This window comes from Chrysochloris asiatica, unplaced genomic scaffold, assembly GCF_000296735.1.
Source record: "Chrysochloris asiatica unplaced genomic scaffold, ChrAsi1.0 scaffold00078, whole genome shotgun sequence".
NCBI lineage: Eukaryota > Metazoa > Chordata > Mammalia > Afrosoricida > Chrysochloridae > Chrysochloris > Chrysochloris asiatica.
In genome coordinates this window covers 7,285,384-7,299,123 of record NW_006408596.1, presented here as the reverse complement: position 1 = coordinate 7,299,123, position 13,740 = coordinate 7,285,384, and the positions used below count along the sequence as shown (strand labels likewise).

Sequence of the window (13,740 nt, the reverse complement as noted above, 5' to 3'; positions counted from 1 at the left end):
AAAGACTTCTGGTCTGGTAGGTTCTTCTGCCACCACCCTCGTAATGTATGTTCATCAGTGCATTATACTTACAAAATATGGGGAAATCCCAGGTGCCTACCAATCAAGGAGTAATAAAGGAAATTATAACACATCTACTTATGGAATATTATGCAGTCATTTGAAGTGATGACTAAGAAGAATAGTACAAAGATAAAAACTCAGTGAACAGTATTATAACAACTAATTCTACACACACATTTGTAGAAAGACTAGGGTCAAAAATCAGCTGATAGCGACACTGCACAGAGTTTCCGAATAGGTAAACCAGAGTAAATACCAGTGTATTTAGTAATTCACCCTTTGTGGTAAATTCAATCAACAATGTTGCTCTAATGTTACTTTCATTTTAGTAAACATTTCATGAAACAGCGAATCGGCAGGTGAGTAGGGAGGCAATGTATTGCTGAAGCTAACTTACTACAACTGCAAAGGTTGGAGATCTGAATGAAATGCTAGCTCCATCCCTCAGCAGCAGCAGTCTGGCCTTAGGAAATTGCTTCATCTCAGTACCCTCATCTTTAAATAAAGAAAGTTAGATTACCTACTTCCTACTGTGAAGAGTAAATAAGATAATAAATGTGTAAGGCTTAGTCTAGGGGTACACATAATAATGTGTGAACCTTTGTTGTTGTCATCCTTGTCTTTCTCACTGCCACCCTCAGCGTGTTTCAGACAGATGCTCATGATCCAGTATGGTAGAGATTGAGAACTTCTCTCTTAAACTAACACTCGGCAAAACAGGCAGAGTATTAAAATAGATCTTCCCTCTGAAATTTTCTAAATCAGTTGGTTTCTTTTTTCCCTTTGGACAAGCTAAATGGATGCTCATGTGTAACGAATGCAATTTCTTTTCCTCCATTTAACAAGCAAGTCTAGAGTTAACAGTTCTGCTTTGGCCACTTTAAACAAACTTCATTTAAATGGCCCAGTTTAAAGAAATGTTCTCATGCTATTACTCACATCAGTAAGAAAAATCCTGATGGAGCCGCTCTGCTCAGCTGGGGAGGAAGGAATCCATCCTGGACGGTCTCTGACCAACCCAGGCATAGCCAGGAAGGAACACGCTGCCATGGGTTTTGCCAACTTGAGCATTGATTAAATCATAAGTAACCTCAGCACTGAGAACATAGGAGCTCATTTCAGATAGTTCAGGGACTGTGTAAGTATTAAAACTACAGGGTTTCACACCAGGTTATTTCTTTCATGTATTTTGTTTTTCTTATTACCCAGTCTGTATGCAATGAAACTAAAAAAGACTTAAATATTTGAGAATATTAGAAATAAGCAACCACAGTTTAAAATCTTTGATTACACCCACTAGTAGCAAAGTACTGGGGAGCAGCCATATCAGCGTATTGTGAGACTATTTACTGGATGCCACCTTTTTGGAGCACACTTTGGCAATACCTATCACAAAGTAGATGTGTATTCTTTTACCTAGCAATTATCACTCATAGGAATTAATCAACTTACAGGATATAGTCCCATAAGCACAAAGCTGGGTGAGTAAGGATGTTTTTGCAGCAATGCTTGTAATGACAAAAAAAAAAAAAAAAATGAAACACTCAAAATGCTCATCAGCAAGGACTAGTTAAACAAATTATGGTCTGTTCACACAACTAAATACCAGCTGGTTGTTAAAAAGAACGAGCTAAATCTACATATTGACATGGAAGGATGTCAACTATTTAAGTGTTTTTAAAGGGAAGTTTTGATGGTAATGTTTTAGAGAGATATGAATAGCACATTCCTAGGACAACTCATAAAAAGCACTGAGGGTTATGGATAGGTGGTCATTTTCACCTTTCGTTTTGATTCTTCGGTTCTCTTTTTATCTCTTTACTCTAAACATTTGTTACTTGTATTACAGGAACAAATTTTTTAATATAGAAAAAAATGCCAGAACTAAAATCATACCTAATCTGGTCTGTGAACCACAAGGTCACACGGTTTGAGCGCACAAGCAGTTCCGCAGGAGAAAGATGAGGGTTTCTGCTCCCACGCTGATTTATAGCCTCGAAAGCCCTGTACAGGAGAATTTTAAGTCAGAATCAACTCAATCGCACTTAGTTACAATGATTATAGGTGTCATTCTTTGCCACAGCTGTTAATGGCTGCTTAACCGGGCAAAGTTCAGGCAAAGTAGCCAGAACTCATTTTTTTTTTTTTTAAAGTAAATATAAACCCCATACCTGCCATTTTCTGCTCTAAGAATGAATTACCCTCGATGTGTGCTGACGACTGGGGGGCAGGCTTGTAGGGTATACCCTTTGGTTGGTTGATGCTGTATGGATGGGGTTGTAACCATGGCAATGAAACAATATACGATAGGATGATTGTAAAACTAATGTTCTCTCATGTAAACTATCACATAATTCACAGTAAAACATTAAAAAAAAAAAAGAATGAATTACCCTCATACCAACATCAGTCTTAATGATCCTGAGATCAGAGAAACTAGATGGTGCCCAGCCACCACTCCCTACCACTCTGAAAGGGATCACATTAGAAGGTCCTACACAGAGTGGGAGAAAATGTGGAACAAAACCCAAAATCGGAAAAGACCAGACTTAATTGGTTGGATGGAGATTGGTGGAACTCTGAGACCATGGATGGCCCCGGGTCACCCTTCAGGTCTGGAATTGAACTCACCACTGTAGCTCAATTTTCAGCCAAATTAGGAACAACAATACTAGTGAGGTGCAATACTATAAGATGGTCAACCATTTGAGATCAAAAGGGCAGCATTTACCTAAGGACCATATTCATAAGGATGGGGAGAGGAGGAGAAAGGGAAACAAGAAACATAGGGAGGAAGTGGGCTAAGTGATGTTATTCTGTCGGGATTGCAGCCATGGATGTGAAAGGATGTTTATAATTTGTTCAGTGTAAAACTTGATGATCAGCTCTGTAAATCTTCACACAATTTACAATAAAAAGTTAAAGAATTCAGGGACAGCAGGTGTTGTTTCAGAAACTCTGTGGCATGCTTGGTTTAGAGGAAGGGCTAGCCAGCTACAGTGTACTGGCCAAATCCAGTTCACTTCCTGATTTTGTAATTAAAGGTTTATAAGAACACACACACAAAGAATAAATTGTCCTAATGTTGCTCCCCACCCCACCACGAAACAACATCTCAGGAAGGTGGCTGTGGTGTGACTGAAGACCAGGGCAGTGCAGTCGTGGCAGAATTGTACTCCCTCTAGCTTCCAGCTCCTCTGTCAATGGGGACACGTTGATTCCTACTGCTTATAGCTGCTGGAGATTCCGATGAGGAAATGCAGCTTTAAGAGCCTTTTTGTAAACAGTGCATCCTTAGTCACAGCCAAAGGAGTGAAACAGTTAAAGGACACATTATAGCATACTGGTGAAGCTGGTGAAGAGGTCAGGCTCTGGAATTCGACATCCGGGTAGGAAGGTACAAATGTCTATTTCCAGGGATTTGAGAAGGGGCTAATCAACAGGAATATCTCTGACTGCAGCTGGGCTCGATCTGTCACCCTTGGTGATGCCCAGTGGCTGTCATCTCATGACTGGTTTCTAGGTGGTGATGCTAGGAGCAAGGTCAGCTGCCTGCGTTAGCCACTGCTAAACAAGTCTGGACATACACATTGTTGTTAAGTGCCATTGATCCTGCTCTGACTCATAGCGACCCTGTATAGGGTTTCTGAGGAGCTGCTGATGGATTTGAACCACCAGTCGTGTGGTTAGTAATCCACTGATTATCCTACAGCGCCACATCAGGACTCCAGATATATATGAAATCCAACAGTCAGCTGAACTCAGTGTAGGCAAACAGCAGTGTATCAGAAGGAGTTTACTCTTGGGCACTAAATTCTATCAGAAGACGTTTCAAAAGACTGAAATGAAACGTCTTCACATTAAAAGGAAAAAAAAGAAAAAAACCCTTTGCTAAATGGCAGTCTTCAAAAATGTGGTTTCAACAGTGAGTGACAGAATTACGATGTAGGAAAATATAAGAAGCAGTATTTTACTCCTAATTTGGAGATTAGACAGCCCAGTTTCCCATTCCCGGTGGTGCCACTTTTTGAGATACTGGACAGGGTACTTCTCTAAGCCTTTCCTTCACTAGTAAATTGGGGGTGATAGGCTCTGGTATGAGGTATTTAAAACTTTTACCTCTCGCACACAGACAAGGGTAACTGAATAACATTGTGTCAGTGATTGAAAAGTCTAAAAAAGCTACTAGTACCTAAACTCCAAATTGGAACACAGAGGGAAATGACATTGCATTGTGTACTTGGTAAGTATTGTTTAAAAATTAAGTAAGTTAAGATTCTTATGTGACTTTGTAGCCTAGTGAGACAACCTGTGTTGAATCTTTGGAACCAAAAATAAATTTAATATGGAAAGTGGGTTATACAGAACTTGAAGATAAACAGAATGATTGTGTATTTAACCATTAATGAGCACCTCGCTGAACCGTTGGCCTACCATTTCGACATTGTAACAGTCTCAACTCCTCCATACTCCTCTCCTAACCAAGCTAGCACACTGTGATCTCTCCCAAGAGCCCGTAAGGCTCACTGACCCCATTTGACCTTAGAAGTACTGAAGTTTTTAGTTACCTTGTCCAGTAGCTCTGCGGCACTGAGGGTCTCCACCAAGGAGTCTGGCTAAGGCCTCCAGCAGCGCCAGGAGTGAGAATTGTTCTGGAGAACCTTCCTACAGATTCAAAAGGAGGTGCTGGGGCACTGAATGATCTCTTGGTGTTTGTCATGTTTCAGCATGTTAATATTTATGGTTCAGTAGTTTTTACATTCCATTGGGTCACCTTGCTCTGGAATGGGCACAAGTGTGGATCTCTCCCAACCAGTTGGCCAAGTAGCTGTTCTCTAGATTTCGAGAGGATGACGCAGGACTGGGCATTGTGTCATTCTGTTGTTCACGGGGATCACTGTGAGTTGGCAGTCACTAGCAATCATGACAACAGATTTCGGCAGGGAGCCTTGGTGGCACAATGGGTAAGCACTCAGCTGCTAACCAAAAGGTTGGCCATTTGGAGCCACCCAGTAGCTCTGTGGGAGACAGAGTGGGCAACCTGCTTTCACACAGATGACAGCCTAGAATAATGGTGCAGCCCTGCTCTGTCACTGTGAATGGGAATGGACTCATGGCACTGGGTTGGTCTGCCTCCTCTATGTGCAGAGTCCCAGTGACAATAATTAACATAGGAAAACTTCCTGTTTCCTAGGTTCATTTTTCTCCTCAGTACAGTGACTGAATCTAAACCTAGTCACAGTATGGTAGAGGTGGGCATGGGGACTTGTCTCATTTTGGCATACAGAACAAATAGACCAGGGATGGGAAACCAACATTTCATCCAGTAGTCCTCCTAGAATGCAAAGTTGCAAAGAGATACTTGAGAAATTAAAGGCAAAAATCTTTACAGACTTCCTCTACATAACCCCTGTGTACAATTGACATAACTGTGAAGCTGTACTCTGTTTGCAGGCATCAGAAGTCGAGAGACAACTGTCCATGCAAGTCCATGCTCTCCGAGAAGACTTCCGGGAGAAGAACTCGTCAACCAACCAGCACATCATTCGGCTTGAGAGCCTGCAGGCTGAGGTGAATCTCCCCTGTGGCGGAGGCACTAAGTTGGATCTTTTAGATAAGGTGTTCTCTGAACTTGGGAAACAAAAGCCTGTTCTTTAGGAGAGTAAAATCTAAAGACAGATCTCTGAGAAGCGAAATGTTGGGAACACGTGGTTAGCGTCCCTCTGTGGGACCTGTTGCTTGGAACACTAAAGTTGCTCAGGGATTGCCTTATACTTACTCTGAATGTGTTGAAATCATGAATGATCTACATTTGACTGACAACGTTCACCACTCCAAATCCCTGCCAATCCCAATTAGAAGCTGGAAAAAGGAATCAGTCCTTCCTTTCTATATGTCATGCAGGCCCAGTTCAGCCCACACTAACATGGGAATACCATGAGTCCAAATCGACTCCACAGCACTTGGTTTGGATTTTTATGATTCCCGCCTGGTAAGGATGGTACTAGAAGTCCCAGCTTCATAAGGACTTGACTTACTCTGTAGATGGCACATTGTGTACTGCCTGTGGGTGGCAGCCAGGGTCTGAGGCAATGAGCAGACCCAAGCACAGGAATGAGAAAGTAGCAGCCAGGGAACAAAACTGTGGGACTCCAGTTGTGGGAGGTGAGGAGAACGGGAAGGTCATGTCAGTGCCCCAAAGAGGTTCTCCTGTTGGATGAAGCCCTCAGCTAAGCATCTTTGAAGGGCAGTCTAGCCTGAATGAGCATCTTCCACTTGCTGTGTGGACAGGCCCCAGAGGATCCCAAGTGCACTGCTCCCACGTGGCAAACCACCTGAAGATGCGTTTCCTAAAATCTGTCAATCTCTTCTCTTTTCTCCTGCCACCCTTGGGACTCCTGCCGGTACTGAGCAGCAGGTTCTTGAAGTAAGTAGTGTACTCAGTGGGTTTGGCATGAGTGTCTGTTACCATTTGTGTGCATGTTTGCCATCCAGCTTTCTTTCAATCCCAGATTCCAGTCGAGTGGCTCATCTACTTCTTTCCCCCTCCTCTTCACGTCTTCCAACCATCTGATGTGAGGGCATTCCCAGGAATGCTCGCTGCCAGATCAGGTCACAAGTTTCAGGGTGCATAGGGTGAAGTGAGGGAGTTGGGCTTGGGCTGATAAATCGTTTCATCTCAGTATTACCACTGCTTTTAAAAGCAAGCTATGAGAGTGTTCGTTTCAAATAAGGTACTTCATGGAGCTCTGAACGTCTCAGGGTTTTTTTAAGGGGTCGGTGTATACAGCAGACTTGCATTAGCTCACTGCCTCATGTAGTGGTATTAAGGAAACAGAGATGGTCCAGGGGGTGTAGCCTGGAAAGGTCAGCGGGCATTTACATGAAGGTCAAGTAGAGTAAGAGGCGCCTTCCCTGGAATGGCTTTGCCTCAGAGTTGGAATAGAGGGCACATTCACCAAAGGCACTTACTCCTTTTGGTCCCTTATTCAGGTGCACACTTAAGAGACAGTATTTCTTTGTCCGTCCAGATACCTGATCTCTCTGGACAAAGGCCACATACTTGGTTTTTCAGGATGGCCTCCTATCTGATTGATGGGTGGCCAGGGAAGATCTGTGCCCTATGAACAGAATTCTAATGCAGAGTGTAAATGGCCAGTGTGCAGAGGGAAAGACGACAGGGCTCAGCGGGCCTGGGACGAGTTAGACCTTCATTTCTGATAGAGTTCAGAGGCTGGCCCCCAGAACTTAATCAAGTCAAGGCCTGAAGGCACTGCAGTCCAAGCAAAACCAGAGAGCCTGGAGAGCATCTTAACCATGTGAGCAGGAAATGTACAACCAGAAGCTGGTTGAGAAATGATAGCTGCAGGGAACTGGAAAAGGAATGGGAGGAGCCTGGGAACCTGCCAGTTGAAACTGACATCTTTCCTGAGGACAGTAGCAAACTGGGAAGGTGCTCTGTTGCCCATGAGCAGCAGGCAGGGTGTGATTCTTTATATAAAGACTTGGGGGGGGCGGCGGGGGGGAGGAGTAGGGAGCAACAAGCTGAGCAACTCACCCTGAAACCTCAGAAGCTAGAAAAGCCATCTTTTTCCCTCCTTCCCCTCTGACACTGAAAAGACTGGACAGAGCTGTGTTAGAGGTCTCTGTCTTGAAGCTGGCTAGGTGCTCTGTGTACTATCCTTCTGATTTCATAAAAGGAGAGGATTTGCTTCTGTTCACTCATGACTTCTCCGAGAAACAGACACTTTATGTGAAATCAGTCCCTGAGTTGCTGTCCTGTCCTTTCCCCGGACATGACCAACACAGGGACTGCCTTTGTGTGCATCCTGCCAACTGCTCCACTGACCCAGACACGGGGCTGAGCAGTGACCCCCAGATCCACATGGATCTGCAGTGGGAGAGGAGAGAGGGCAGCCCTGCTGTACAAACTCTAGAGGGTTCCTTGTGCTCGTGACTGGAGAAGGCAGTCGTGAGCAGATTGAGTTCTACTCCCCAGCACATGCCATACAAATTGTGGGCTCAGGGCAATGGTAAGTGCAGGCAAGGTGGGGCCCTTCTCTTTATCTCTGGAATTTCCAGAGCCATAGCCTTCCTTCCTCTGCCTGGCATCTGACATTCCAACTTCCCGAAAGCTCACTCCCACCCCTTCCCAGGCAGGTTTCTAGAGGGGAGGAGTTTTCCCTTCAACGTAGGATTGCACAGTTCCTCTGAGACAGCACACAAGTCTCTGTGTTTGGGGACTAGTCCCTCCCTTGCTACCGGTCAGCCCCAGTGTAACGCCACACCACATCTGAGGCTTTGCGCCCTTTCAGATCAAGATGCTGTCAGATGGGAAACGGGAGCTGGAGCATCGGCTCAGCAGCACCTTGGAGGAGAATGATCTGCTCCAGGGGACTGTGGAGGAGCTGCAGGACCGCGTGCTGATCCTGGAGAGGCAGAGCCACGACAAAGACCTACAGGTAGGGGCCAGAGACCAGGAGATGAAAGGTGGGGGTTGGGGGGGGGGCAAGTGTATCCCCTCCCTTAGGTGGGTCCTGGAATGTCTACGCTTCTCAGAGGCAGCCTGCCATTCTGCGCTGGCCTCACAGTGCTGTCTGCTGCTGCTCTCTGGGGTGGATGGATGGTTGTGGCTAACGGGCACTGGCCCTCTGGACTCAGCAAGACGCACATCCGGCTGCTGGTAATTGCCAGGAAAGGCACGGGCTGACTCCTTTGTGAGGCTAATTATCCCCCCTTTTTTCTTCCCAAACGAAATTGCTTTGTGACCATATTTATATTTGAGAACTCTTGTCAGGCCTCCAGTGAATTCCCAAGCTCACACTTGACAAAAAACAATGCCTGAAACATATAAAATAAAGCCCTCCGCCTCCTATCCATAGCCAGAAAAGCTCTGCAGAGCCAATCTCAAGCCACTGAGACCAGTAGCCAGCAGGGCACTGCTTCTCTGTGGGCATGCTAAGAACACCAGGCAGGGACTCAGTTGGACCAGCATCATTAGTATGGAGGCGGGGCAAGGTATACCAGGTGGTCCCTGCTCAAAGACCAAGCCACAGAAGCCCCCCACTGCGTTCAAATGCAGTCTGTGCTGGAAAGCCTGGAGCTGGGAAACTGCATCTCAGACTCAGATCCCTTTTTACTGACGCCATCATCTAAGCTGACATCTGAGTGATTAACCTCTTTGAGGACAAATTATCAGTTTTTACCAAACCACCATCCTTTTTATACTCTCAACTGGGAACTTTCCATACAGTCAGACCTTGGAAAATGGTGCTAAAACCTCCCAGCAGTTTTCAAGATGGGAAGAGGTTCTTTCATTTTTCTTTTTCAGTGTACTTTATTGTGCGATAAATTATACATATATTGTGTATATATATGGAAGGAGCTCTGGCAGCATAGTGGTTACAAATTGGGCTGCTAACCTCAAGATCAGCAGTTGGAAACTACCAGCTGTTCCGCAGGAGAAAGATGAGGCTTTCTGCTCCCGTAAAGATTTACAGCTTCGGAAACCCTGTACAGGGTCTCTATGAGTTGGAACCGACTCCACGGCACACAGCCACCACCATATATATGGAGTTATGGTGTGACACTATGGATAAGATACTGGACCGAAAAGTCAGTTTGAACCACAAGGTCAGTGGTTCAATCTTATCAGCCGCTCCTTGGGAACCTTATACAGTGACTTGATGGCACTTAATATGTATGTGTGTTTATATATGTGTGAACATATATGTTTATATATATATGTACACACATATATATACATTATACACATATATGTTATATATATTATATACACACATATAAATATATATGTGAATATATAAATATCTATGTACACACATATAAATATATGAATATATAAATATCTATGTATGTGTATATACATGTGTGTGTTGTTGTTGTTAAGTGCCATCGAGTTGGTTCCGACCCATAGCGACCCTGTACAGGGTTTCCGAGGGTGTAAATCTTTACGGGAGTAGAAAGCCTCATCTTTCTCCCGCAGAGCGGCTGGTAGTTTCAAACCGCTGACCTTAAGGTTCGCAGCCCGATTCGTAACCACATATGTGTGTGTGTGTGTGTGTGTGTGTGTGTATATATATATATCCTGGTATGGCACTGTGGGTTAACGTGCTAGACTGCAAAGTCGGTTTGAACCGCAAAATCAGCAGTTCAGGCTCACCATCTGCTCCTTGGAAACACTATACAGTGATGCTATGAGTTGGAACCAACTCCACAGCATACAACCACCACCGTGTGTGTGTTTGTGTGTGTGTGTGAGTGAGTGAGTGAGTGAGTGAGTGAGTGAGTGAGTGAGTGAGTCCTGGTGTGGCACTGTGGATTAATGTGCTGTACTGTGAGGTTGGTTTGAACTACATGGTTCATGGTTCAAGCTCACCAGCCACTCCTTGGAAACCCTATACAGAGTCGCTATGGGTCGGAGCCAGCTCAATGACACTTAACAACATACATATATTTACATATATATACATGTATTTATACGTACATACTTATTGTTGTTGTTGTTATGTGCCATCGAGTCGGTTCCGACCCATAGTGACCCTGTATAGGGTTTCCGAGGGTGTAAATCTTTACGGGAATAGAAAGCCTCATCTTTCTCCTGCGGAGCAGCTGGTAGTTTCGAACCGCTGACCTTAAGGTTTGCAGCCTGATTCGTAACCACTACGCTTATATACACACATACATATATTATATTATACACACACCTATTGTGGTAGTTATGTGCCGTTGAGTTCCGGTGTGGCACATTGTAGCATAAGCACTGGATTACTAATCGCAAGGTCAGAGGTTCACATCCACCAGCTGCTCCTCAGAAACCCTATACAGGGTCACTATGGGTTGGAACCGACTTGACGGCACTTAACAACAACAATAAAATGTAATAAACCAGTTGCCACTTTCACTGTTTTTACTTACACAGTTCAGTGACACTGATTTTATTTACCGTAACTGTGCACCTGTCAGCACTCCCCATCTGCATATGTTTTCATTACCTATGAGAAGCTGAGGACTCCTTAAGCAGTAACATGTCACCCACCCCAACCCCACCTCTGGTGGCCACTAGTGAACCTTGGTCTCTATGTATTTGCCTATTCTAGTTATTTCATGTTAGTGGAATCCTGCAGTAGCCCCACACTGATTTTGTCATTCTTTTCGTTCCGTCCTATGAAAGTCTCCCTAAGTGCCGGACCTACTGGTGTCACCCAGAAAGTCCTTTCTGTGGCTGGAAGGGCCTGAACTAAGAGCCCTCAAGTCACAACAAAAGCAAACCTGAGCTGGCAGGGTAGAATTGTGCTTGTAGGATTTTCAGGGATGTTGCTTTTCAGAAGGAAATCATGAGAATGTTCTTCCAAGGTACCTCTGGGTGGTTTCAAACTGCCAACTTTTCTGTTACAGTGAGGGCTTAACTGTTGGCGCCACCCAGGGACTTGAGTAGTTGTTGAATGGCCCTAAATCAGACTCGTAAAATAGAGAAGAAGGGCCTTCGAATATATTAAATCCCATGGTCTTAACCTTTGTCCTCAGACAAGTAGTGAGAGGAGTGCTGAGCAGTCAGCAGGCCCGCCTCCGCTAGCACAACCAGAGCCAGTCATCCCCCTTCTATCCGCCATTGTCGATGGAGTTCTGCACAGACTTGGTTTGAGGAGAGAGTTTTGCTGTCAGAAACAGAATTTTAAAAACCATTAACCAAATTCAACTCTGATTTTTCTTTTTAGTATGAATATAGGGATAAAAATTATTTGAGTGTTTTGCTAAACACAATACGTACTAAAGGAAATCTATGATGTTCCTGTGAGGGTCACTCAACAGTGACCATGCCCATGCCATGCACAGCTGAACATCTTGCAGATGTGTACAGGGGCCAGTGCTGGCAAGTGGGTGGATTTCATCAGCTGAAAGTATGGGTCCTACTGACTGTGGGGTGACCCAGGAAGCAGGTAACCCGGAGTCCAGACTAACTCAGACACAGTTCCCTCAACTGTAAAAGGAGGAGCATGCCAACTCTTGGGGCATGAGTGTTGTGGGTGTTTAAGGCCTCCGGGGTCATTCTTGTGTTGTTAAGTGCCATCTAGTTGGTTCCGACTCATAGCAACCCTGTATAGAGATTCCCAGGAGCAGCTGGTGGGTTTGAACTGCAAACCTCGTGATTTGCAGTCCAGTGCTAATCTTACAACACTCACCAGGAGCCCGGGCTCATCCTTATGTATGAATATTTTATACCAACGTTATTATAGGTTGTTGTGTTGTTAGGTGCCATCACGTCAGTGCTAACCCATAGCGCCCCCGTGTACAACAGAACCAAACACCACCCAGTCCTGCGCCTTCCTCATAGTTGCTCTTACACTTGAGCCCATTGCCTTTGCCATTGTGCCCAGCCCATCCATCTTATTGGGGAGGGATCTCCCTCTCCTTCACTGTCCCTCCACTTTACCAAGCATGATGTCTTTCTCCAGAACTGGTCCCTCCTAATAATTCGTCCAAAATATAAGATGGCTCCAGGTCTTTGCACGTTTTATTATAATCTTTGGCTTTGTCTTCTCAAGCTGACCTTGGAAATTTTCTGTTCAGTTCTTGGACCTCCTCATTTCTTCCATTTGCTTTAGCATCTCTACGCTGGAGAGCAAGTTTCAGTGTCTCTTCTGACATCAATTTTGACCTTTTCCTTTTTTCTTGTCTTCTTAATGACTTTTTGCTTCCTTCATGTATGATCTTGATGTCATCCCACAACTCTTCTGGTCTTCGGTCTTTAGTGTTTAATATATCAAATCTGTTCTTCAAATGATCTCTAAATTCAGGTGGGACATATTCAAGGTCATATTTTGGCTCTCGTGGACTTGTTTTCCATTTCTTCAGCTTCAGTTTGAATTTGCATACGAGTAATTGATGGTCTGTTCTACAGTCTGACCGTGGTCTTGTTTTCAGAGATGATATAGAGCTTTTCCATCGTGTCTTTCCGCACATGTAGGCAATTTGACTTCTATGTATCCCATCTGGCGAGGTCCATGTGTATAGTTGTCTCTTATACTGTCTAAAGAAGTTATTTGAAATGAACAAATCATTGATTTTGCAGAATTCTATCATGCGTTCTCCAGCATCATTTCTATCACCAGGGCCATATTTTCCAACTAGTGATCCTTCCTCTTTGCTCCCAACCTTTGCATTCCAATCACCAGTAATGATTGATACATTTTGATTGCGTGTTTGATGGATTTCAGATTGAAGAAGTAGGTAGAATTCTTCTATTTCATCTTCACTGGCTTTAGTGGTTGGTGCATACATTTGAATAATAGTGATATTAACTGCTCTTCCCTGTATGGGCATGGATATTAGCCTGTCACAGACAGCGTTGTACCTCATGACTGATCTGGATATCTTCTTTTTGACAATGAATACAACGCCATTCCTCTTCAATTTGTCATTCCCAGCATAGTAAACCATATGGTTGTCAGATTCAAAATGGCCAATACCAGTCCATTTCAGCTCACTAATGCCTAAGATACGAATGTTTATGCATTCCATTTCATTTTTGACAACTTCCAATTTTCCCAGATCCATACAACAAAATGTGCAAACACCTGGAGTGAGAAAACCAAAAAGGTTTTTCAAGCTGGGGGACCTGAAGAAAAAATTCAAGCCTCGACTTTCGTTATTGAA

General features: G+C 44.2%; 1 protein-coding gene across 1 annotated transcript in view; it reads left to right on the top strand.

Annotated features, from left to right (window-relative positions):
- Positions 1 to 13,740, top strand: part of CCDC64 (coiled-coil domain containing 64) — a 100,427-nt gene that overhangs the window by 62,684 nt on the left and 24,003 nt on the right. Inside the window, exons 3-4 of the mRNA XM_006865451.1 lie at positions 5,518 to 5,634; positions 8,379 to 8,525. Coding sequence (XP_006865513.1) covers positions 5,518 to 5,634; positions 8,379 to 8,525 — 264 coding nt within the window. The remainder of the gene's footprint in view (positions 1 to 5,517; positions 5,635 to 8,378; positions 8,526 to 13,740) is intronic.